Genomic DNA, 25,963 nt, shown 5'->3' with positions numbered 1-25,963 from the left:
ACTTAGCATCAATACATCAATAAGATAATGTTATAAAAACTAATATTATTTCTTCCACTTATAAGATCAATTTCAAATTAAAAATGAATCAATATCTCAAAAATATTAAACTGAAATGGAGTGTGCAGTCCATCAGTAAACCACTTCGATTAGAATATCTTGTGTATCACATAGAACATAGAGTAGGATCGCCCAAAAAACACACATATAATATGATTTTTTTTTCTTGGGAAGCAACACAAGAACACCAAACCACGGAAAGGATGTTATTTTTCTTATAAATTTTAGTAATAACAAATTAAACACATAATCGTTTATTTTTTTTCTTATTAAACCGAGCAAGACAAAACCCAAATAATGGATGCTTTTTCCTTTATATATATGTGTGAAGACAATAGCATGCGGAAATTTAGAGAAGATAAAATTGATTTTCTGAGTTCAAACTTAGCGAGGGGCCACTGGAGGTAGACGGCGTTGGTGGAGTGCGATACTAGAGGTGGGTGTCGCGTGTATTATGCAGAGGAAAAGAGGAAAATTAAGGAGGTAATTGTTGATTGATTGAGGGGTTGCTATGCACGAACCATTTGATGAAAGAGACACGTCTATCGATTGTCGATCGATTAAGGGTTGATATTTTTTTCTGCAGTTAAAAAGCAAAACACATGATATGTAGATTGGTGATTTAGGTTATGGAATTAATTTCCTTAAATATAGATTAGATAAAAAATTTCATTATTCTAGAGTTTTTGGTTTATAACTAAACTCCAACATATATTTTTTATAGGATTGTGTCCACACCGATATAGGATACATTATAATAGTAATTCCAAAAAAGACACACATACAACTTATTACATGCATTTAGGCAAACATAATTAGACGTTTGTAACGAAGCAAAAAATTAATATAATTTCTTATACACATTGCTCTCAAGTCTCAACTTTCTCCCTCTCTCATCCTTTAAACTTCACTGTTGTTATTTTATTCAAATAACAAATCGAAAACCTTGTATTCATTTCGGAAAAAATAAAAAGTACAAAATCACAATGAGAGTATATTAAAATCTTCTCTATCATGTTGTAATGCTCTCAACTCACATCATACTTTTTTCTATAATGATATAAAATTCATATCACCCTTCATTGTGTAAAATTTGTTTGTAGATCAACAAGGAACTATACAAAGAAGACATAAATATATAAAACTAAAAATCAACATCCAAACACCATTTTCTAGAAAAGCCATTGATCTTATATTCCATTAGATTATTGAATAACCAATATTACCAACAATAGGGAGTAGTGAGATTATGGTGATGGGGCTCTGGCTTCAATTGTTCCTCTTGCATCTGTGAGACCAATTCAATTGCTCTCACTGCAAAACCTTTTTAATCGTGTCCAACAATAATAGTGTTCCAAGACACTTAAGTCTCTGTCAAGCAAGCTAACAAATACCTTGTGGGCATCATCAACCAACCTACACTTTTTATCATCAATAAACATCACATACGTATTCTGTTTTCATACATATATCGTCTGATTTCATACATCGGCTCATACAAATCAGTTTGTCAATTGATTTCAAAAAAAAAAAAAATCAAATGCATACCTGCTATTGTGGAGGTCAACAGTCAGCCAAAACTTGTTGACCGGACCTGATCAGCTCATTATCAAACAACCCTTAAATTTACGTTTTTAGCAGTTGACAAAAACTGAATGTTGCGTCCCTAAAATTGAGAAAATTTATTTTGTCAATATAAGGGTATATTTTGGTTAATGATGATTATAGCGATAAAGATATGCAATTAAGCCATAAACAAATCTACAAATGTCTAGTTAAAAATATATAATTCGTACGGATATAAGTTTCAATATTTATTTATGATCATACGTATGAGAATTTTGACCACCACCAATGTAACGGTGGTGATTTGATGTTGGCACTAATAAATTCAAAGTTGGAATTTGTATGTTGATGAAGATTTATCATGTTTATGCCAAAATGTAGTTAATATTAGTTTCTAATATTTATGACAATATGACATACTACAAAAGAAACAAAACAATTTGAGCTCAAACCGAATTTGGTGTTAAAAAACACAAATTAACAATTAACTGTGTATTGGGTCGAAAACGTTGGGCCTTGGGTCGATGCGATTGATATTTGGGTGGACAAGTCATTGGGCAAATTCGGATCCCTTTGAGGCTGTGAGCCTGTGACCAGTTTATGTAAATTTATTTATTTATTTATTTTATTAGATTATAAGTTATAACACGTTAATAGATGTTATAATTAATAATATTTTTATAAATAACTATTTTTTAGAAACTTAGATGTTTTGTTTGTAAAAATATAATATTTAATTAAAATTAATTTTATAAAATATTTTGAACATATGACCAATGTTGTTTCATTATGATGTATAACAAAATATAAAATTATAAAAGAAAAAAAATATATAGACAATCAATTATAAAGATAGCATTGTTTTATTTAAAGTTATAAAGTAAGGTAATATAATAATAATACATGAACACAAAACCATAAAATTAATTACAGATAAAATCCTGAATAAAAATGTATCATCAATAAAAAAATATGTTATAAAGAAAAAAAAATTGAACTATATTTTCATATATTTTTTAACATGTATTTATGCACAATATTGAAAGTGGTATTTGTAAATCCAAAATCCTTATCTAAAATTAACAATTTTAGTTTTTTTTTATTTTGAACTCTAGATAAGGCAACATACAATTATCTATGTGAAAAAACAGGTTGTCTGAGATACAAACCAATCTTCGATAAGGATTATCCTTGACTCTTGTTAATTGTCATTATAACACATATGGCCAGTGGAAACTATTTTGTTTGGAATTTGAAAGGAAATTATTTTTCGGAACGAGTTAAAGAAATTCTTGGAATAAAGGTCTGGTTTCCAATAGCATTTCCAAATATGATAACTACTTCAATAACATCCATTCCTAATAATAGTTTTCTTCCATAAAATTAAAGGAGAGTCTAAGCTATTAAAAACTAAACCTTTTTAATATCTAAATATGATATCAAATAAAATGCAAATAGTAGGTCCTAAAGATGCTTATTAATCTCTTTCATTAGTTCTTTCACCTAATTTTGGATCCAATATAAAAATAAAGTATTTTTCAAAACAGATAGTGGAATGCAATTTAGGTCTCGTTTGATAGTTGCTGACTGAGAAAGTGCTGATTGGGAAATGTCTGTTTGGGAAAGAAATTCTGACTGAGTAAGAAACCATGTTGTTTGATTGTACATTTGACTGAATGTGTTGACTGATGAAAAATGACAATTTTACCCTGCAATTTGATTGTACATCTGATCAGACACTTGATTTCAAACTAAACGCATACCAACAAAAATACAATAGCAACAACAAATGTCCAACATACATAATATATATTTATCTATAATATATAGCTACAGAGAGCTTCACCTAGCACCAATTAAAGTATACTTTTATTTTTTTCTGTTCTTAAGATCGATCATATAACATCTCATATAGTACAATTCATCAACAAAAGTCAACTCCAGGAATAATATACTCTAGAAATCATCAATATGAACAAATGTCAAAGTCAAATTTTTAAGTAATTATCAATCATATCCTATTTCCTAGAACATTAGATTTATGATATCCATGATAAATTTGTAGAGCAACATCAACCATACAGTGAACTCAAGACTTTGACTTTTGACCACCAAATTGGATATTTTTCACAATCATAATCGGAGCCTGATTATAGTGGAGGCTATCAAATACACATATTATAATCATGATTTGTGATGAAACAAAAATATTAAAACGTGTTTTAGAAGACATTTGCATAATATGAAGAAATATTCAAAAATTAAAATGGATACCTTAAGTTAAGCCTATCTCGTTCTCCATTTTCATCTGCATATCACGCCCCTTATTTTTCTTCAATATTTATTCATATTGTCTAAATCCAAAATCAACAGGCAACTGTGATCGATTTAGAAGAAGGGGTAGTGTCTGATTTCTTGCTGTTGTTAGAGATATAAACGCAAATGAGAAGGGGAAACATACATGTAATTAAATTCGAACCAAAGTGGTGAGGCAGTCCCTCGAGTCCATCGATCGATCTAGAGATATAAACGATTAAAACTTGGTGGGGGTGTGATTTTTAAGAAAGCAAAGGGGGTGTTGGATCGATCGATTATGTGAGTCTATTAAGGACGAGACGCAAAGTGGGTGTTGGATCGATTCTTCCTGCTGGGATATGATACACACGCAAACTCACAGGGATAAACAGGCAAGGGCACAACTGGAACACGGGGTCTTCCTTTCCCAGTCAGTCGATTCTTTCTTTCTTACCGGGTCAGACTTCAATTTCCGAATCAGAAGGTTTACCAAACAGCTTCAGCTGACCGAGTCAGCCAAAAATGTCTGACCTGACTCGGTCATGTGATAATATATATATATATATATATATATATATATATATATATATAAGAGATACAAGATATAATGCATTTTTTACAATGAATTTATGCATAAATTTTTTATTTGGTCAACAAAAATAAATAAATCAAAGGCTAAACTGGCGTTTAAAGTTTGAATTAGTATTCCTTATTTTCAGGAACTTGATTCGGTCAAACCTCACTTTCAACCACTTGAATTGGTTTCGATCTTAGTTATTTATAACCCTAAAATTATAAAAGCTCTCAGTCGAAGACCAACACATCTTCATCACCGTTGCCTATCTCCTCCAGTTTTTTAACTCCGTTGTCGTTCTCTCCTCTTTGGTATCTTCTTCTGATGATTTGAGGTTTTGGAGGTGGTGGCTCTTAAACCAACGACATCGCTACCCTGTCCGGTAGTTTTTAGTAAGAAGTAAGAACCCTGAATCAATTTATGTTGTTTAGCTCTAAGCTGGTATATTTTTTAAGTTTCGTTTCCATTTTGGGTTCTTGCACTTTTTGCTTTTCTATATTGGCCTTGGATTTCATTTGGTTCTTCACTCCCAAACGAATTGATCACAATTGAGAAGATATTTTTTGTTACATATTTCTTTTAGTTAATGGCAGATTTACCAAATATGGGGTTCTCACCGCCTGCACCAGTGTACATCAATCTACCTCCCTCATTACTATAAACAACTCATTTTTCCTTTTCTATGTCCTCAATTGGCCAATAAGAAATGCACTTTATAAGTCATCTGCTATGTCAATCTCGATGCTTATCTTCATCAAACGTTCAACGTTGTCATTGCTCCACCATTTTAACAGATTCTCCACCGAACAACTAGCACTACTGCTCCCCTGCTGTCACCACAACCTACATCTGTCATTATCATTTTGCATTACATGTAGGTGTATTTTGAAAATTAACCTTACCCTCTCCCTCTTTATCTTGTTATCCTTGTAATCTTCTTTCTCATCTAACATTTTAAAACTATTGTGAAGTTCTAATGGATCCTGTTTCTTCTTACATCCATAGATTGTGGTTTTTGTTTCATAAGTTTTAATTTTTGGTTTCATGGGTTCCATCTTATCTTCTGTGTGTCTTGAATGCAGGTGGTCTAAAAAATACTTGATCCAGGAAATTCATGGGTAAATGACCTCATTCAATCAGGTATTCTCTATATTTACCCTTTCATGCCCAACTACAATCTTGATACTTGATTTTTTGTGGTGTATTTCTTTGATTTATAGAATTTCAAAATTCTGATGAAGGGGGAACGTTAAGTTATATCTTTCTTCAATATCATAACAGATGTATTTTTGATTTGATATGAAACTTGAGGATTTATTTATATATTGAGTTGGATTTCGGTTGCATTCGTTATTTTATTGTGATAGTTGTGTTTGGAATTCCTTTTGCGATTTTGACCATTTTACCCCTGCTGGTTATTGTTGCTTGGTTGTTGCCCTTATATTTCTTAGTTTTTTCCCTATTATACACGGACCATTTATGTTGCAATTTTCTGCCATGAGGACAATTTCTGCAATTCTCTCTGCATATGACCTTTTTCTGTAAAATTCTATTACGGGTGTGTTTGGGATTTCTTTTTTAAGTTAAAAGCCATTTTGTAAAAAGGACTTTTTCTAAAAGAACTTTTTTTAAAAGTAGGTATTTAAAATGTGTTTGGGTGGACTTTTAAGACTTTTAAGAGATAAAAGCCAAAAATCACAAAAAATTGGGATTTTATAACTTTTAAAAAAGCTCATTTTTGTTCATGGCTAAAAGTTGATTTAAAAGAACTTTTCTATTTTGCCAAACATCTTTTGGACTTTTTTTAACTTTTTGAAAAAGTTAAAAGTTCAAGAGTTGTTTTAAAAGGTAAGCCAAACATCCCCTACATAAGGAGTACTTTTGTTGCAGTTTTCTACCGTATGGATCATTTCTGCATTTGTCTTGGACCTTTTATGTAATTGTTTTTTGTACAGGGACTTTTTCTACAAAATTCTATTAGATAGGGACCATTTTTATGACACAATGACCATCTATGTAATTATTTAAGGATCTTTTCTGTAATTGTTTTCTGTTTATGTACATTTTATGCAAAATTATATTATATAGCGACAATTTCTAGTGTAATATTCCGTCACAGGGATCATATCTGTAATTTATTAGGGACCATTTTCATAAATTATTCTTGCATAATGACCTTTGTAAAATTTCCATCAAACGTATCTTTGTATAAAATTAATTTCCACTGCAGTGTTAGCAAATCGAGGACATGTAGAACGGGAGAAATTGGGAGAAGAAGTCATCTTCATCTTAATTCGGAAAAGAAAATCGTCGATCCTCAATCAGGTAAGTTATTTTCCTCAAATTTCTTTAGCAATGCTCGATCCTTCATTCACAGCAAGTTTTTTGAAAGGTAATGTGAAACCCTAGGTGTCTACTGTATGAAGCGGTTGGGTTTTGTTTTGTTTAGTTTGATTTGATTATTTTGCTATTGATGATATGAAACCGTGAATTTTCTTAGACCTATATTTTATTTATCATATTAGGCCCATGGGTTTCAATGTTCAACCGGATTGTATGTCATCTGATTTGTGCATATCAACTGTTTGATAAAATGCTTGAACCAAAATATATACCTATTTACCTTGTTTTATGTGTAACATCTTCAAACCAAGATATTTATTACCTTGTTTTATGTGTAACATCTTCAAACCAAGATATTTAGGATCTTTTAGTAGTTGCACCTTACATAAATCAATACTTAATTGATAAACAGTGTCATTAGTTTCTTCTTTATTTTCCACCTTATCTTAAGATGATGCTTTGATAAACTTGTTGCAGTTTTTGGTGACATTTGAAGAAACGCCACACGATTTTTACTTATCAAAAAGCAATGAATGAACACACCGATGACATCTCCACCGATGAAACCACCCAACGGAAACATGCCGCCATGATCGACCGCCTATCCAACCTCCACCAGGCCCGTATTTCCACCAAAACCAACTCAAAAGACCCAACTTTTGAATCCACCCAATCATTTCTTACCACCTTTACAAACTCCAAACAATCAATCGAATCTTCCCTCACTCAAATCCAACAAACCCCAAACCAAGATCCCAATTCCGACCTCGAAAGAATCTCCAATTCCATTTCCGACCTCGAAAAACTAGTCGCTGAAAACTCCTACTTTTTACCCCCATACGAAGTCCGCTCTTCTCTCAAAACCATCTCCGACCTCAAACAAACCCTCGATTCCGTCACCTCCAAAGTCAAACCAAGAAAAAAATTCTCCTTCAAAAACAAACCCACCAAGAAACCGGAATCGGAACCAGAACCGGAATCGAAACCGGAATCAGAACCCGAACACAAGACAAGCTACACGATCAACGATTCACCGGGGTTTCGTGGCACGGAAAACGCGATTCTAACAAAGGAATTTACCGGATCCGAGATCCGGGAATTCGTGCTTTCGGATTTGACCAATTGTGAGGTGAAGTTAAAGGGTCGTTTCCGGACATTGTTTATAAACCGGGTCCGGAATTGTAAAATTTACGTGGGCCCGGTGTCGGGTTCGATATTGATTGAGGAGGCGGAGGGGTGTTTGTTTGTGTTGGCATCGCATCAAATTAGGGTTCATGAGGCTAAATTGACTGATTTTTATCTTCGGTGTAGAAGTCGTCCGATAATCGAACGGAGTTGTGGGGTCCGATTTGGACCTTACAGGTTGTGTTATGATGGGATTGAAACTGATCTCAAGGAGTCGAATTTGTATGAGGATACAGGGAATTGGGCAAATGTGGATGATTTTCAGTGGTTGAGAGCTCTTCAGTCTCCAAATTGGTCGATTTTGCCCGAAAGTCAACGGATTGATATGGTTAAGATTTGAATTTTGTTGTTTGCATACTTTTATTTCATTATTTGTGTTTGATCTCAAGGAGTCGAATTTGTATGAGGATACAGGGAATTGGGCAAATGTGGATGATTTTCAGTGGTTGAGAGCTCTTCAGTCTCCAAATTGGTCGATTTTGCCCGAAAGTCAACGGATTGATATGGTTAAGATTTGAATTTTGTTGTTTGCATACTTTTATTTCATTATTTGTGTTGGATCTGAATTCTGTTTTGTTGATAAACGACTTTTTTAGTTTTTTTTGTTATAATAAGGTTGTTCAATGTTGAGTTTTAAGAATATATTCTTCAAATAAAAATTTACCGAAAGCATTCTTTTTTTATGTGCGACCAAACTTTCAAAACACTGATCAATTAAGAAAAACAAAGCATCTTCAAGCTATGAATCATGGAAAACGACATCAATACTGCATTTGTCACATGAGATAAGACAGACTAAACAACCTTTGTACCTTTGACACTTTTATAAGTTGTGCAAATCTTTGCAATTTTTATCTATCCAATATATAGCAAATGAACTATATCTAGTTCTTTCCTGTCTTGATCTATGTAGCAAATGGTGTTGTAAGTAGACAAATCACTAATAATTCTATACGAATCCATGCAGTTGCTATGAAGACGACATATAATTGATTGTAACTTGTAAGATATATATATCTCCATAAAACTATTGTAATACAAAGTGGAGCAAAACCATAATAATTGACATTGCAGCATATAAACAACAAAAACACCAAAAAGCAGATAACGATTCTTGATTTCTTGTACGTATTGTAGGTGAAATGAAGCTCCATGAACACCATAAACTTCTCAAATTTCATGAATTGCCCAAGTGAAAACTTAGAACGCCTTCTAATATGCAATCTGCAGCAAAATCTTCAAATTATAATGCAAAAAAATCATTGAATTGGGGGAAAAATTAGAGAATGAATGTTTACCAAGTTATCCAGTCGAATTGGGTCGTGTTGACCCGATAGATCTGGACCGATTGATTCCCACCGGATCAACCTCAGATCCCCTCCTTAATCTCTCATACCCACCGCCGGATTTCGGTCTTTCTTCTTCCTTCGGAGATTTAAATGATACTTGACGGAGATCCAACCGGGAACCAGATCCGTTTTGCTTATCCTCCCGTCTGACAAAACCAGGTCGAAGATGCGGTGGAACAAATTTATTCGTTTTCGGCGACACCGGCAAGTTCTTATTCTGTCCGCCGGGAGAGGCTAAGGGAGAAAGTGGTGGACCGGTCCCGGTTCGGTCGAGGGGGCGGAGGGAAATGGAATCCTCCGGATCCGGTTGCTGAACGGCAGCTGCGGGGGAAGGTTGTGGAGGTGGAATGAGGGATTTGGGAGAAGGGAGGTTCAGGACAAGCATGTTGCCATGGATGCGTGAATTTGAGAGAATGGTTTTGTTACCTGGAGTGGCGGTGGTTGTCGATGATGAAGACCGGCGATGGTTGTTGACGGTGGATGTTGTTTTGTTTTCATAGATGTCGTTGAAGTTAATAGCGGTGTACTTATTGGCTCTTGCCATCCACAACCACCGTACTCCGCCGCAGAACAACCGTGGATTAGAAGAGAGAGAAGAAAGACGATTTCTTATGATAAAGCGTGCCGGACGGAGTTCTAATCGCCGGGAAGGTTTTTTTTAGATCAGGAGACGTGTGAGTGGGGACCGGCGGTGGTCGCGTGGTGGAATAGACAGTGTGGGACCCACACATTTGATTCCTTTCCACTAAAGTTTGTTAAATATTTCAATTAGTGACACAATCATCTTAAAGTCATAGTATGGCCACCGAAGTTTCTGAAATTTGTTGTTTGCCCATGTAACTATGTAAGTCTGATAATACTAGTTCTTTTGGCTCGATTTTGATTCAAAATTGAACTGAAATTCTTTTTTTAAGTCCCAAAAACCGATCTTATGAGTAGATCACTTTTTTTTGGTACTTGACAATGCATTAAGATAAATGATGATAGGTTGTAATACTTAAAATTGGTCTTTGTCATTTTGAAAATGTTTTACTTTAAGAATAACTATCGAAAACAATATGTGGTTGGTTCCTATCACAGTTGATATTTTTGTCTAACTCTTTCATAAATAGGACGTTAAATCTAAGAAAAATGACCAAAATACCCATAATGTTATCTTTTATATTAGTTCACCATTCTAGAAACTACATGGACCAAGAATGTAGATAAACGACATTAACTAGAAACATATATGCATCCCCCTCCCATCATCACCTACTCACCATAACCCTCTGACCCCCCAAAAAAAGCACTCTGATTCGCCAGCCACCTACAACTATCGTCTCTAGATACATAAGGCCTACTTGCACCGTCATCAGAACCCCCACACACAAAAGCTACAATTGAGGAAACTTAAAAAAAATTATGGTTTCGAAACCTCTTTTTTATTAGGTGACAATCATGTAGTGTTTGGGTTAGCGGACAATAAGTTGACGGACCAGAAACTTCAACTCCGACACGACCATATAAATATTTGTGTCGTCCACCTCAACTTAATCCAAATATGTCAAACTCGGAAATGACTCGTTTAACCCGTTTAATTATATGATTTTACTGGTTTATTGGTCAAATTCAAATTCATTTGTTAGATTTGGGTTTGTGTATGATACGAAAAAATCTAAATATTACATATTTGTTTATTAGTCCTTAGTTTCTTCTTTATTTAATATATATATATATATATATATATATATATATATATATATATATAGAGAGAGAGAGAGAGAGAGAGAGAGCGAGAGAGAAGGCTGATAACGAGGGAATAAATATGGACCACTCATTTCGAATATGTCGCTTAAATGCTTCAGCATACCGGACCGACGGAACACATCATATATATATATATATATATATATATATATATATATATATATATATATATATATATATATAAGTATAGAAGAAGTGATTATTCATATATGAATATGGCGATGGTGGATGGTGGCGGATGTGGTGGTGATGGCGGTAGTCGTGGTAGTTGGCGGTGACGGAGGGGACGTGGTGGATTCATATATGAATACACTTACATTTATATTTATATATGAATATTACTCAGCTTTCATCGCGCCGATACGATAGAACGTTTTGCGGAAAAATAAATGATTGACTGATAGTGATTCTCCCATTTTCAACATTTTGTATTTTATTTATTGAGCTTATATATATATATATATATATATATATATATATATATATATATATATATATATATAGGTTCAAACGAGAACAGAATAAGATCGAGAACAATTCTAGGTCAACAGAAAATGAACTCACTTGAAGAACATTGTTATGGAACCCTAGAAAGAGAAGATCAACCGAAAATATGGATGGAAATGCGGATGTCGGCAACTCTGGATTTTAGATCGATGGGTTCTGGTGGTTTCCGGTGCCGTGTTTCAGGCAATAACAGTGGCTTTCGGCAACAATGATGTTCATGGATGGAGGTTTATGAGGACGATGATGTTGAGTGAAGGAGAATAAAAGGGAGAAGGGTAAAGGTCGGCTCTTGGTGGGGGGTAGGGTTTGTGATATGGGTTAGTTTATTTAATGATATTAAAGGCTAAATATATAAACTTAATAAAATTATAAGGACGTTTTTTGTAATTTAAATTACTTCTAAAATAGATTGCATATCATTAAAGAAAAAACATGTGTCAATTGCTGGTTGGTTTCTAACTTGATGCCCTAGCTATTCATTTTCCATATATATATATATATATATATATATATATATATATATGTGACAGTTCATTTGAGATTAAAAAGAAAATAAAGATCTTGAGATTCAACCTTAGCCATAAATTTCTCATCTAACGCTTCAGTGTACCGGCAACAGCGTGATATGCCTAATCATAAATGATTATATGGCAGAGAAATATAACCATATATGATTATACATGTTTATTTTTATATACGTTTTCCATGTGGTCATTTATAATAAATTTCATTCGACACTATATACTGAGTTAGTAAGTGATACACTGTGAGACCGACTTGTATATTTATAAACTAACAAATACAACTATTCTAATAATGAGTTAATTTAAAAAAAAAAAAAAAAAGTTAGCAATATGCTGAAAAAGCACACGCGCCTCACGCACTTCCCCTTGCCCCCCAGTTCACCGTATTCCTAACCCAAACACGTTTTTCTTGGTTCCCTCTTCGCATGACCACCAACAGACTCCTCACTAGGCGACCTCCTCCGTATAACCCGTTCAACGTCGCCGCTTTACTAACTGAAGAGTTTCTTCATTTCTACCATCGTATAGGATTTTCCGCTCGGCTTGTCAATAATCGAGGTGTTCTTTCATCTTTAATCCCCAATTGTGTGTTTTGGCACCATGTTTACCGCTTGTTTCTGCAAGAGATAGTAAAATTTTGTTTTTCTTATCTGTATGCATTTCCGTTGTCATCGAGTTAACTTCACAACCTCGATATAGTAAGAATTTTTTTTTCCCAAATATACGTATGGCTTGGTGAATTTGAGGTAAACCCTAGCTGATTATACAATGAATTGGTTTCGAAATGCTTTGTGGTCACTTACGATTGAAAAGTTTGTAATGCGATTTGGTTTGCCTTGCATTGAAAAGTCTGTCAATAGTACCATTACTTAACCTAATTCATGCTTCAAAGCTTGAAGATTGTCATGAAACACCATCAAGCATTTGAAATTAAAGTGAGATTGGGGAAAAACCTATTAACTTCTGAAAGAAGAACATCTATGTTCCTTTTATTTTCTTATTCTGAACATGTGATCAATACATGCATCCGAATGAGCATCAATCAGTGCTTAACTTTCTGTTCTTATTTCATTCAGACATGTCAACTGGTGATAATCATCTTGACCAAGGAAATGAAAAAAATTCAAGTAGTAAGGTACGCTCAAAAGCTATTGTGTGGGATTTCTTTGAGAAGATTAAAGGGGACGATGGGTTACAAAAAACAAGGTGCACAAACTGTAACAAAGTCTAAAGTTGTGCTCCAAAGTCAGGAACATCAACAATGAGAAGACACTTACGCAAGTGTTCTCCACAACCCTTAACCCAATTAAGCCCTGAAGCCATCCAATTGTCCAACACCAATGAAGATAACGCTGAGCTGGCGAATGAGGGTAGGGCAAAGAAGAAACTGAAGTATGTTATTGAGGACCTTCATTTGAAAACAGATAGGGAGTTAATGGAGTTTATTTGGATGAATAAGCGAAATATTGTACTCCTTGAGCAAAAGTTGCCTGATAAGGCTAGAGCTATAAAGCAAGCTATTAAGTGCTATGAAGATGAAATTAATCACAGGGCAAAACCTCAGTCTCCTAAGGTTCTTTTTCTATTCACTTGATAACCATTCTTTTCTCCTTCTTGCTTCTTAAAGTTTTGACTTCACTTTTCCAGGAGAATAGTCCAGGTGTCACCAATATAGTGACAGTTAAAATTGAAGTGGATGATCATCTTGTTGCTCAATATGAGAATTCTGGTGAAAACATGACTACAGAGACACATGCAGATGTGAATCAGGTATCTTATTTGAATTCAAATGTTTCTATTAGATATCTCGTCTGCGCAAAAGACGTTAATACCCTCCTTATCCGCATCATAATTTTGACTTTCCTCCATCAGAGAACGAGTCCACATTTGGAAAATGGTAACATGCCATCAAAAGTTGTAGCTGATGATCAATCTGTTCCTGAAAATAAGATTTTTGATGGGAATAAAACTGAAGAAGAGCATGAAGGAAAGCTTCAGATTGTAGCTATACATGGAGATGAGAATCAGGTATTTTGAATATATTAGACTAGTTTATGATTATGAACTTATTTTTTATCTAATCTCGATCTCGTTCTTATTTTTTCTTTTCTTTTCTCTATTTTATTCACAGGCATCCGAACAACAACACAACGAATTAATAAAAGTTTCATCTGTGCTCTCTTTACTAACTTCACCAAATAGTTATTACATTCCTCAAAACAACCCCCTCGATGAAAAAACCGAACAAGCCAAACAATCCCTCATCCAACTCCTCAAAAAAGACTTCAGAACCCTAGTCGGATCTCCCGATGAACAAACCCTAAAATCTTGCATCAAAATCTTAATCAAAAACCTCGACAAGCTTCCAAAGTTCCAAGCCCGAGTCATCGAAACTATTAACACACAATTCGAATCCGCGTGCGAAAATTGGTCCAAGTGGGATAAAAGTATCCAAGAAAGTATCGCGTTTGAGATGAAGGAAGGTGGTAATCTTGAGGTTTTGCAAGAATGGCAAGAGAAAGATGTTGAAGTTGAATCGAAGATATTGAAAGTGGATGCGGATATTGAGAGGTTGAAAGCGGAGTTGCGGGAAAAGGACTTGACCCGAGAGGGTTTGGTCAAACGGAAGTTTGAATTGTTTAATGAAAGTAAGATTTCGATTGGTGAGGCGAAGAAGATTCTTGAAGAGATGGTTTCTCTGCAAGTGCGAAGTGATGTTGCAGTTGATAACATGAATGATCTTAATACCAAGTGGGAACGAATTCGGGAAAAATTTCTTGTTTAAATGACTTTAAAGTTTGAATTGGTTATTTGTTTGTTATTCTAGAGTTATTGCTTGTTTAGTTTGTTAAAGCTGTTGAGAGCGTGTCTAGAATTAATTATTTCGAGGATCAAGTAAAAGATTTTATAAAAAAGATAATAAATTATAAAATTTAGGGCTAATCACAAAACTAACCAAAATACAAACCCTCATACCTCTTCCGATTCATTGATATTGAATCAATTGAAGGCACTTTTAACGCATGTTCATTTGTTTTCATATTATTATCTAGTACAAAATAATCCTAAGTTATAAACCATGATCAAACTGATCTAGTAGTCATCACCTAAGAAAAAAAAACTTTTAACATTTGAATCACAAAGTCAAATACGAAATTTGGTTCTATTTCTGTAATTTTGCTGTTACACATGTACAATTTTCTGTAATTTTATATCATGGATGTTGTAAATTTCTATTTTAGATAGACCATTTTTGTTGCAATTTGCTGGTATAGGAACCATTTCTGTAAATGTTAAAGGGGCTTTTTTTTTTTTTTTTTTTTTTGCATAGAGATCTTTTCTATAAAATTTTGTTACAAAAATACCATTTTTGCCTCTGAATTTTGGGTTAGAAATAGCCCATACAACATTAGTTTTATAGATGTAGGCCTAATAATGTGAAATTTGACGTCTGTTTTCCAATAGCCGAACCACAAGTCAAACCAGAAATCAAAATTAGATTAACAGGATCGCCCCTAACCTCTAATCCTTCCGCCCCATCTTCGTTCGCTCACGGCTCATCGCTGTACTGGTCTCACCACCGCTGGAATCAACGCTCCACCTCTCACCACCGCTGCCCACTGGTATGTTCCTCAGTTCCTCTATTTCTTTCTTCTCTCTTCTCCGCTGGAAAAAAATGATGGATTCTTCTAAGTTGAAAACGATAAGAAAGCATACAATATTTGTAAAGTAACTTATAGTACTGATTGTTGAAACTGTATAGTGGGTGTAATGTTAATCGGTGTTGATTATCTTTTGTGGGGTCTATATTACTTGATCGATATTTAAAGGCAGCGTTGCTTATGCTGATGTTCTATAGTTCGATTCTTTTTTTGGGTGTTGCTCATAAGTTCGTTGATGTTTTTCTCCGCTGATCCCAAAATTCTTCCTTAGATTTATGATATATGTTTGATGTTTGACTCCTACAATTCCTACAACTAATTCATTGTTGTGAGGTTAAATTTGTTTGGGTTAATGTTTGTCTTGCAACAAGTTCAAATTTGGTTGTAAATATTGTGGGTTAAACCAAAGGTTCAATTATGATTTTCTGTTGCAATCTTGTAACACCCATAAAAATTCTAGCAAATTTAAAACTTTTTAAAACATTTAAAACCATTCAGTTATTATAATTTGTTTTCAAAATAGTTTAAACATCAGAGTTCCCAGAAATCATAATCATAAATCGAGGAAGTATACGGTCACACCTTCGCCTTCCCGCGGTCATCCGCTATACCTGAAACAATAATCGATAAATGTAAGCTCGGAGGCTTAGTGAGTTACCCCCAAAATACTCACACACACAACAATACACATAATATAACAAACAGCATACTATGGGTCCAATCATCCATCGGGATGGAATACCCTAGGCCCTCAACCATCGGGTTTGAATGCCCACATGCTATGAGTCCAATCATCCTCGGGATGGAATACTCCCGGCCCACAACCATCGGGTTGGAATGCCCACACACAATACATATATAACAATACTATGGGTCCAATCATCCATCGGGATGGAATACCCCATGCCCCTCAACCATCGGGTTCGAATGCCCACATACTACGAGTCCAATCATCCATCGGGATGGAATACTCTCGGCCCACAACCATCGGGTTGGAATGCCCACATAACCAATCAAACATGTGTACCTATATCAGATAATCATATAACAGTCTATAGAGACAACATACTAGGGTCCTATCATCCTCGGGATGGAATACCCTCAACTACCAATCAATCATGTGCACATATAACAGGTAATCCCCTACCAGTATATAGACAGTCAGACCAAACTACAGATCACTAAGCATAATCACATCCTAACAGATCATACTAGCATATAACCATCCTATCTACCAGGATACCGAGCTAACATATCACAGCAGTCATAATTCCAACTAACAAATCAAAGGGCTGGCCTCGGTGCCTTAGACCCTTGAGTATAGTGAGGATAACTCACCTTGCAATGTCGATTTGAACTGAAGAATCGAATTCCCGAATCGTTGTCTCACCAAAAATCCTGAACTATCCAAATAACGAATATTAAGTCAATAAATGGGAATACTAATTTGACTAAGAGTCCTTCAACGAATCATAGTCCATTTTGCCTTTCCTCTAATTTGGGCCAGGGCCCAATACCAAATCCATGATCCACAAGTCCACATATGCAAGGCCCATTATTGGCCCAATTTTCCAAATTGGGCCCAACTCCCTAATTAGGCCTCATTTAAAGACTCTCTACCAAAACTGGCCCAAAATACTCTTATCCAGAGGGCCCATCAAAGCCTAAGTCCAACTAGTCCAAAGGTGGCCCAATCCCGAAGCCCAAATCGCAAAAGCCCAACAGAGGGTCGTACGCTGGGCGTACTCCTCTGGTACGCGGGGCGTACTCCTTCTCGTGTTGACCACCATCGGGGTGGTTAACCCAGTATGTTGGGCGTACAGAAATTACGCTGGGCGTACGTGGGGTTTTGCCAAAACCCTAATAAGTGCTTAATGGCTTAAGCACTTACGCCCATATTTCAGATCCATCGACAAAAAGTGTCTTAGAGCCATGAAGTCTTGAACTTTATTACTTTGGACGTCCAAAAAGCTCTTAATCCATGGTCTTAATCCATTAAGACCTTTCTACTTCATGCATGGGACAACTTAAGCTATTGGGACCTCATTTTTATCACTTAGGACCTCTTCAAGGGTCTGAAAGGACAGCTTATATTGTCCAAATCACATCATGCATCAATTTGGGGACTTTTGGGACAAGTATGGTTCCATAAGGCTAGAATAGCTAGATCTATATCATGCAAGCATAAAGTTTGAAGCTTTTTACCTTCTGGAGCTTCTAGGGCACCAAACAACTTCAGATGTACAAGCTTGATCTCCTTCTCCAACACCTTGATGCAACACCTTCTTCTTCTACTACTCAAAATACACTTTATAAGCTCACACACTCAAGGAAATGATTAGGGTTTGGGGAAAACAGCTCTAAACAGTGGAGGCTGAGGTAAGGGATGGTTATGAGCTCATAAGGTTGTTTATATAGCACCCAAACCCTAAATATTAGGGTTTCCTTCTGTCATGAGTACGCCCAACATACTAGGGCGCGCCTAGTACACTCAGCGTACTCTTATGTACGCGCAGCGTACTCAACCTGATCCCCAAAATTGCAACTTATCCCTTAGGCTTCTCATGGCTTCACCCTTTCATCCCCAGGGACTATAAATGACAAATTTTGGGATGTTACAAATCTTCTGTATAATTCTATTATACACGGACCATTTATGTTGCAATTTTCTGCCATGAGGACAATTTCTGCAATTCTCTCTGCATATGACCTTTTTCTGTAAAATTCTATTACGGGTGTGTTTGGGATTTCTTTTTTAAGTTAAAAGCCATTTTGTAAAAAGGACTTTTTCTAAAAGAACTTTTTTTAAAAGTAGGTATTTAAAATGTGTTTGGGTGGACTTTTAAGACTTTTAAGAGATAAAAGCCAAAAATCACAAAAAATTGGGATTTTATAACTTTTAAAAAAGCTCATTTTTGTTCATGGCTAAAAGTTGATTTAAAAGAACTTTTCTATTTTGCCAAACATCTTTTGGACTTTTTTTAACTTTTTGAAAAAGTTAAAAGTTCAAGAGTTGTTTTAAAAGGTAAGCCAAACATCCCCTACATAAGGAGTACTTTTGTTGCAGTTTTCTACCGTATGGATCATTTCTGCATTTGTCTTGGACCTTTTATGTAATTGTTTTTTGTACAGGGACTTTTTCTACAAAATTCTATTAGATAGGGACCATTTTTATGACACAATGACCATCTATGTAATTATTTAAGGATCTTTTCTGTAATTGTTTTCTGTTTATGTACATTTTATGCAAAATTATATTATATAGCGACAATTTCTAGTGTAATATTCCGTCACAGGGATCATATCTGTAATTTATTAGGGACCATTTTCATAAATTATTCTTGCATAATGACCTTTGTAAAATTTCCATCAAACGTATCTTTGTATAAAATTAATTTCCACTGCAGTGTTAGCAAATCGAGGACATGTAGAACGGGAGAAATTGGGAGAAGAAGTCATCTTCATCTTAATTCGGAAAAGAAAATCGTCGATCCTCAATCAGGTAAGTTATTTTCCTCAAATTTCTTTAGCAATGCTCGATCCTTCATTCACAGCAAGTTTTTTGAAAGGTAATGTGAAACCCTAGGTGTCTACTGTATGAAGCGGTTGGGTTTTGTTTTGTTTAGTTTGATTTGATTATTTTGCTATTGATGATATGAAACCGTGAATTTTCTTAGACCTATATTTTATTTATCATATTAGGCCCATGGGTTTCAATGTTCAACCGGATTGTATGTCATCTGATTTGTGCATATCAACTGTTTGATAAAATGCTTGAACCAAAATATATACCTATTTACCTTGTTTTATGTGTAACATCTTCAAACCAAGATATTTATTACCTTGTTTTATGTGTAACATCTTCAAACCAAGATATTTAGGATCTTTTAGTAGTTGCACCTTACATAAATCAATACTTAATTGATAAACAGTGTCATTAGTTTCTTCTTTATTTTCCACCTTATCTTAAGATGATGCTTTGATAAACTTGTTGCAGTTTTTGGTGACATTTGAAGAAACGCCACACGATTTTTACTTATCAAAAAGCAATGAATGAACACACCGATGACATCTCCACCGATGAAACCACCCAACGGAAACATGCCGCCATGATCGACCGCCTATCCAACCTCCACCAGGCCCGTATTTCCACCAAAACCAACTCAAAAGACCCAACTTTTGAATCCACCCAATCATTTCTTACCACCTTTACAAACTCCAAACAATCAATCGAATCTTCCCTCACTCAAATCCAACAAACCCCAAACCAAGATCCCAATTCCGACCTCGAAAGAATCTCCAATTCCATTTCCGACCTCGAAAAACTAGTCGCTGAAAACTCCTACTTTTTACCCCCATACGAAGTCCGCTCTTCTCTCAAAACCATCTCCGACCTCAAACAAACCCTCGATTCCGTCACCTCCAAAGTCAAACCAAGAAAAAAATTCTCCTTCAAAAACAAACCCACCAAGAAACCGGAATCGGAACCAGAACCGGAATCGAAACCGGAATCAGAACCCGAACACAAGACAAGCTACACGATCAACGATTCACCGGGGTTTCGTGGCACGGAAAACGCGATTCTAACAAAGGAATTTACCGGATCCGAGATCCGGGAATTCGTGCTTTCGGATTTGACCAATTGTGAGGTGAAGTTAAAGGGTCGTTTCCGGACATTGTTTATAAACCGGGTCCGGAATTGTAAAATTTACGTGGGCCCGGTGTCGGGTTCGATATTGATTGAGGAGGCGGAGGGGTGTTTGTTTGTGTTGGCATCGCATCAAATTAGGGTTCATGAGGCTAAATTGACTGATTTTTATCTTCGGTGTAGAAGTCGTCCGATAATCGAACGGAGTTGTGGGGTCCGATTTGGACCTTACAGGTTGTGTTATGATGGGATTGAAACTGATCTCAAGGAGTCGAATTTGTATGAGGATACAGGGAATTGGGCAAATGTGGATGATTTTCAGTGGTTGAGAGCTCTTCAGTCTCCAAATTGGTCGATTTTGCCCGAAAGTCAACGGATTGATATGGTTAAGATTTGAATTTTGTTGTTTGCATACTTTTATTTCATTATTTGTGTTTGATCTCAAGGAGTCGAATTTGTATGAGGATACAGGGAATTGGGCAAATGTGGATGATTTTCAGTGGTTGAGAGCTCTTCAGTCTCCAAATTGGTCGATTTTGCCCGAAAGTCAACGGATTGATATGGTTAAGATTTGAATTTTGTTGTTTGCATACTTTTATTTCATTATTTGTGTTGGATCTGAATTCTGTTTTGTTGATAAACGACTTTTTTAGTTTTTTTTGTTATAATAAGGTTGTTCAATGTTGAGTTTTAAGAATATATTCTTCAAATAAAAATTTACCGAAAGCATTCTTTTTTTATGTGCGACCAAACTTTCAAAACACTGATCAATTAAGAAAAACAAAGCATCTTCAAGCTATGAATCATGGAAAACGACATCAATACTGCATTTGTCACATGAGATAAGACAGACTAAACAACCTTTGTACCTTTGACACTTTTATAAGTTGTGCAAATCTTTGCAATTTTTATCTATCCAATATATAGCAAATGAACTATATCTAGTTCTTTCCTGTCTTGATCTATGTAGCAAATGGTGTTGTAAGTAGACAAATCACTAATAATTCTATACGAATCCATGCAGTTGCTATGAAGACGACATATAATTGATTGTAACTTGTAAGATATATATATCTCCATAAAACTATTGTAATACAAAGTGGAGCAAAACCATAATAATTGACATTGCAGCATATAAACAACAAAAACACCAAAAAGCAGATAACGATTCTTGATTTCTTGTACGTATTGTAGGTGAAATGAAGCTCCATGAACACCATAAACTTCTCAAATTTCATGAATTGCCCAAGTGAAAACTTAGAACGCCTTCTAATATGCAATCTGCAGCAAAATCTTCAAATTATAATGCAAAAAAATCATTGAATTGGGGGAAAAATTAGAGAATGAATGTTTACCAAGTTATCCAGTCGAATTGGGTCGTGTTGACCCGATAGATCTGGACCGATTGATTCCCACCGGATCAACCTCAGATCCCCTCCTTAATCTCTCATACCCACCGCCGGATTTCGGTCTTTCTTCTTCCTTCGGAGATTTAAATGATACTTGACGGAGATCCAACCGGGAACCAGATCCGTTTTGCTTATCCTCCCGTCTGACAAAACCAGGTCGAAGATGCGGTGGAACAAATTTATTCGTTTTCGGCGACACCGACAAGTTCTTATTCTGTCCGCCGGGAGAGGCTAAGGGAGAAAGTGGTGGACGGGTCCCGGTTCGGTCGAGGGGGCGGAGGGAAATGGAATCCTCCGGATCCGGTTGCTGAACGGCAGCTGCGGGGGAAGGTTGTGGAGGTGGAATGACGGATTTGGGAGAAGGGAGGTTCAGGACAAGCATGTTGCCATGGATGCGTGAATTTGAGAGAATGGTTTTGTTACCTGGAGTGGCGGTGGTTGTCGATGATGAAGACCGGCGATGGTTGTTGACGGTGGATGTTGTTTTGTTTTCATAGATGTCGTTGAAGTTAATAGCGGTGTACTTATTGGCTCTTGCCATCCACAACCACCGTACTCCGCCGCAGAACAACCGTGGATTAGAAGAGAGAGAAGAAAGACGATTTCTTATGATAAAGCGTGCCGGACGGAGTTCTAATCGCCGGGAAGGTTTTTTTTAGATCAGGAGACGTGTGAGTGGGGACCGGCGGTGGTCGCGTGGTGGAATAGACAGTGTGGGACCCACACATTTGATTCCTTTCCACTAAAGTTTGTTAAATATTTCAATTAGTGACACAATCATCTTAAAGTCATAGTATGGCCACCGAAGTTTCTGAAATTTGTTGTTTGCCCATGTAACTATGTAAGTCTGATAATACTAGTTCTTTTGGCTCGATTTTGATTCAAAATTGAACCGAAATTCTTTTTTTAAGTCCCAAAAACCGATCTTATGAGTAGATCACTTTTTTTTGGTACTTGACAATGCATTAAGATAAATGATGATAGGTTGTAATACTTAAAATTGGTCTTTGTCATTTTGAAAATGTTTTACTTTAAGAATAACTATCGAAAACAATATGTGGTTGGTTCCTATCACAGTTGATATTTTTTTGTCTAACTCTTTCATAAATAGGACGTTAAATCTAACACTTACATTTATATTTATATATGAATATTACTCAGCTTTCATTGCGCCGGTACGATAGAACGTTTTGCGGAAAAATAAATGATTGACTGATAGTGATTCTCCCATTTTCAACATTTTGTATTTTATATATATATATATATATATATATATATATATATATATATATATATAGGTTCAAACGAGAACAGAATAAGATCGAGAACAATTCTAGGTCAACAGAAAATGAACTCACTTGAAGAACATTGTTATGGAACCCTAGAAAGAGAAGATCAACCGAAAATATGGATGGAAATGCGGATGTCGGCAACTCTGGATTTTAGATCGATGGGTTCTGGTGGTTTCCGGTGCCGTGTTTCAGGCAATAACAGTGGCTTTCGGCAACAATGATGTTCATGGATGGAGGTTTATGAGGACGATGATGTTGAGTGAAGGAGAATAAAAGGGAGAAGGGTAAAGGTCGGCTCTTGGTGGGGGGTAGGGTTTGTGATATGGGTTAGTTTATTTAATGATATTAAAGGCTAAATATATAAACTTAATAAAATTATAAGGACGTTTTTTGTAATTTAAATTACTTCTAAAATAGATTGCATATCATTAAAGAAAAAACATGTGTCAATTGCTGGTTGGTTCCTAACTTGATGCCCTAGCTATTCATTTTCCATATATATATATATATATATATATATATATATATATATATATATATATATATATATATATATATATATATATATATATATGACAGTTCATTTGAGATTAAAAAGAAAATAAAGATCTTGAGATTCAACCTTAGCCATAAATTTCTCATCTAACGCTTCAGTGTACCGGCAACAGCGTGATATGCCTAATCATAAATGATTATATGGCAGAGAAGTATAACCATATATGATTATACATGTTTATACGTATATGCATAATCATAAATGATTATACATATATGTATGTTCACAGATTGAGTAATCATGACTATAAGAGTTAGTGGCAGAAGAGGTGGTGGTGGAAGAGGTGGCAGTGGTATAAGTGACGGAGGTGGAAGTGGAGGGGTCAGCTGGTAGCAGAGGCAGTGGTAGTGGTGGTGGGGATGGCGGTTGTGGTGGTGGCGGTGGCAGTTATGGTGGTGAAACTGTGAAAGGAACGAATGGTGCTACATAATCCATTATTATTATAACTTGATCTGAATTATGTGGGTGAGGATGAATCTCAAGATCTTTTTTTTATTTTAAATCTCAACGGAACCTACCTCTCTCTCTCTCTCTCTCTCTCTCTCTCTCTATATATATATATATATATATATATATATATATATATATATATATATATATATATATATATATATATAACGTCCTATTTTCACAACATTTTTTTTGTATTTTTATTAATGTAAAATTTCCAACTTATTAATCCATTATTTAAGAAAAACCATTTATTCAAAATTACATTTATTAGTATCAGAGTATAATAGGAAACGCGGAATATTCAAAGTTGCTGATAAGTGTGTACAGTCTCGCCTTTGCCTTCCCGCAATCACTGATGATACCTGAAACAAGAAACAACTGGGTAAGCATAAAGCTTAGTGAATTTTCCCCAAAATACCACATATCATACATGTAACATCCCAAAATTTATGACTAAAACATTTCGTTTTTAATTTAACTAAAACACTATTTTAACTTTGTTCACACATTGAAAAACATTTTAAATAAAACATTTATCAGAGTTCATTCCTAGAAATCAGATATTGCGGAAACATAGGTGTATGTTGTAACGTCCGTGTTTCGAGGCTAAGCATTGATCCGATAATGTAATAGTTAGGGTCAACAAATGTAACTTAGTTTAAAGTAATAAAAAGGAATTATTTGAGTATTATGTGAATTTATGTGCTTTATACTTGTTTATAATGATATAATAAATTAAGAATGAAAATAAGCGTCGAGAATAAAATGTTAGATAAACCCGATATCTATAAAGAAAATTGTAGTGGTAGTGACAAGGATTCCGGAGATATAAAGAACGCCGAAATCTTAGTTATAATGAAGAAATTATGACCTATCGAAGTTTCGCGACAAAACCGGCACGGCGCTGTGTGACGTAAAAAGAGAGTTTGCGAGAAAGCACTTTTTAGCCTTAACAATCTAAATGAAAGTCGTAGCATACGTTAAACCGATAGCGTTTATAAAAAGAACGCCCAAATCTGACTTCGTATGAAGAAGTTATGATTTTTCTAAGTTTCAGCGTAGTAGTATGTAGCCCGGAGTTCGAATAGTAGATCGGCCAATTTTTAGCCGGCACAACCTAAACGAGAATTGAGGATCTCGTCAATAGGAGATCAACGGTAAAAAGACAGACGAAAACGGACGTCAGATGAAGAAGTTATGAATTTTTAACGGATTTTTCCTGTCCCGGCCTGTTAAAAATATAACTTTAAAAATAGAGTCAAAATTAGCAGACGGAGTCTAAACGAAAGTTGTAGAGTACGTCTCTACCTACGCGTGGATATAAAAAAGGTCGAAAACGGAGTCGTATGCGAAAGTTACAGATTTTAGAATTCGAGAGTGTCATTTTCAAGACTACTCATTTACACCCCGCGTAGAAGAAGAACGCCTCGCGTTCTGATACACTTGGCTCCAGATCGACCACGTTTAACCAGCAGGCTTCAGACACCTACCTCTTCGCATGCCCAGCGTACTCTTCGGACACCTCGCGTACCGAGTACGCCCCACGTACACCGAAGGTACGCCCAACGGTCTCCTGTTGTGCGATTCCGAGACATCCACGATGAACCATCCGATGAGCGACACGTGACCCACTACGCCCCGCGTACTTCGAAGAGTACGCCCAACGTACCGAGGACTTAGCGCCCGTTGGATGAGCCCTGGCAACTATGGATTTAGTTTTTGTTATATAAATCCTGGCAATGATGGACTTCATGCCTATTCCTTAGGACAATCCTTAGGAATGAATGAATA

General features: G+C 35.5%; 5 protein-coding genes across 6 annotated transcripts; 3 read left to right on the top strand and 2 right to left on the bottom strand.

Annotated features, from left to right (window-relative positions):
• Positions 1-4,704: 4,704 nt before the first annotated feature.
• LOC145119955 (tubulin-folding cofactor C-like) lies at positions 4,705-8,704 on the top strand. Of its 2 annotated transcripts, XM_079055732.1 has the most exons (5): positions 4,705-4,894; positions 5,290-5,369; positions 5,578-5,635; positions 6,726-6,820; positions 7,316-8,704. In XM_079055732.1, the coding sequence occupies exon 5, from the start codon at positions 7,368-7,370 to the stop codon at positions 8,361-8,363; it is 996 nt and encodes a 331-aa protein (XP_078911858.1). In that variant the 5' UTR covers positions 4,705-4,894; positions 5,290-5,369; positions 5,578-5,635; positions 6,726-6,820; positions 7,316-7,367; the 3' UTR covers positions 8,364-8,704. The 2 variants fall into 2 exon arrangements, with proteins under 2 accessions (XP_078911858.1, XP_078911857.1); XM_079055731.1 differs by lacking the exon at positions 5,290-5,369.
• A 621-nt stretch (positions 8,705-9,325) lies between these two features.
• LOC145121769 (uncharacterized) lies at positions 9,326-9,916 on the bottom strand. Its single transcript, XM_079057469.1, has one exon. It carries the CDS (start codon positions 9,914-9,916, stop codon positions 9,326-9,328), a length of 591 nt encoding a protein of 196 aa, XP_078913595.1.
• Positions 9,917-12,487: 2,571 nt separating this feature from the next.
• On the top strand, positions 12,488-14,978 carry LOC145122863 (uncharacterized). The gene is made up of 5 exons (XM_079058425.1): positions 12,488-12,710; positions 13,229-13,725; positions 13,800-13,922; positions 14,025-14,180; positions 14,284-14,978. Exons 2-5 carry the CDS (start codon positions 13,414-13,416, stop codon positions 14,935-14,937), a joined length of 1,245 nt encoding a protein of 414 aa, XP_078914551.1. The 5' UTR covers positions 12,488-12,710; positions 13,229-13,413; the 3' UTR covers positions 14,938-14,978.
• A 4,103-nt stretch (positions 14,979-19,081) lies between these two features.
• On the top strand, positions 19,082-21,200 carry LOC145120551 (tubulin-folding cofactor C-like). The gene is made up of 2 exons (XM_079056357.1): positions 19,082-19,316; positions 19,812-21,200. The coding sequence occupies exon 2, from the start codon at positions 19,864-19,866 to the stop codon at positions 20,857-20,859; it is 996 nt and encodes a 331-aa protein (XP_078912483.1). The 5' UTR covers positions 19,082-19,316; positions 19,812-19,863; the 3' UTR covers positions 20,860-21,200.
• Positions 21,201-21,490: 290 nt separating this feature from the next.
• On the bottom strand, positions 21,491-22,576 carry LOC145120749 (uncharacterized). The gene has a single exon (XM_079056550.1). The coding sequence runs from the start codon at positions 22,410-22,412 to the stop codon at positions 21,822-21,824; it is 591 nt and encodes a 196-aa protein (XP_078912676.1). The 5' UTR covers positions 22,413-22,576; the 3' UTR covers positions 21,491-21,821.
• Between the last annotated feature and the right edge of the window lie 3,387 nt (positions 22,577-25,963).

The sequence above is a fragment of the Lactuca virosa genome, chromosome 6, assembly GCF_052849685.1.
Source record: "Lactuca virosa cultivar CGN04683 chromosome 6, Lactuca_virosa_CGN04683_v6, whole genome shotgun sequence".
In the NCBI taxonomy this organism is placed as follows: Eukaryota; Viridiplantae; Streptophyta; class Magnoliopsida; order Asterales; family Asteraceae; genus Lactuca; species Lactuca virosa.
The sequence above is the reverse complement of the archived record's forward strand: the minus strand, read 5'-3'. Positions and strand labels throughout refer to the sequence as shown.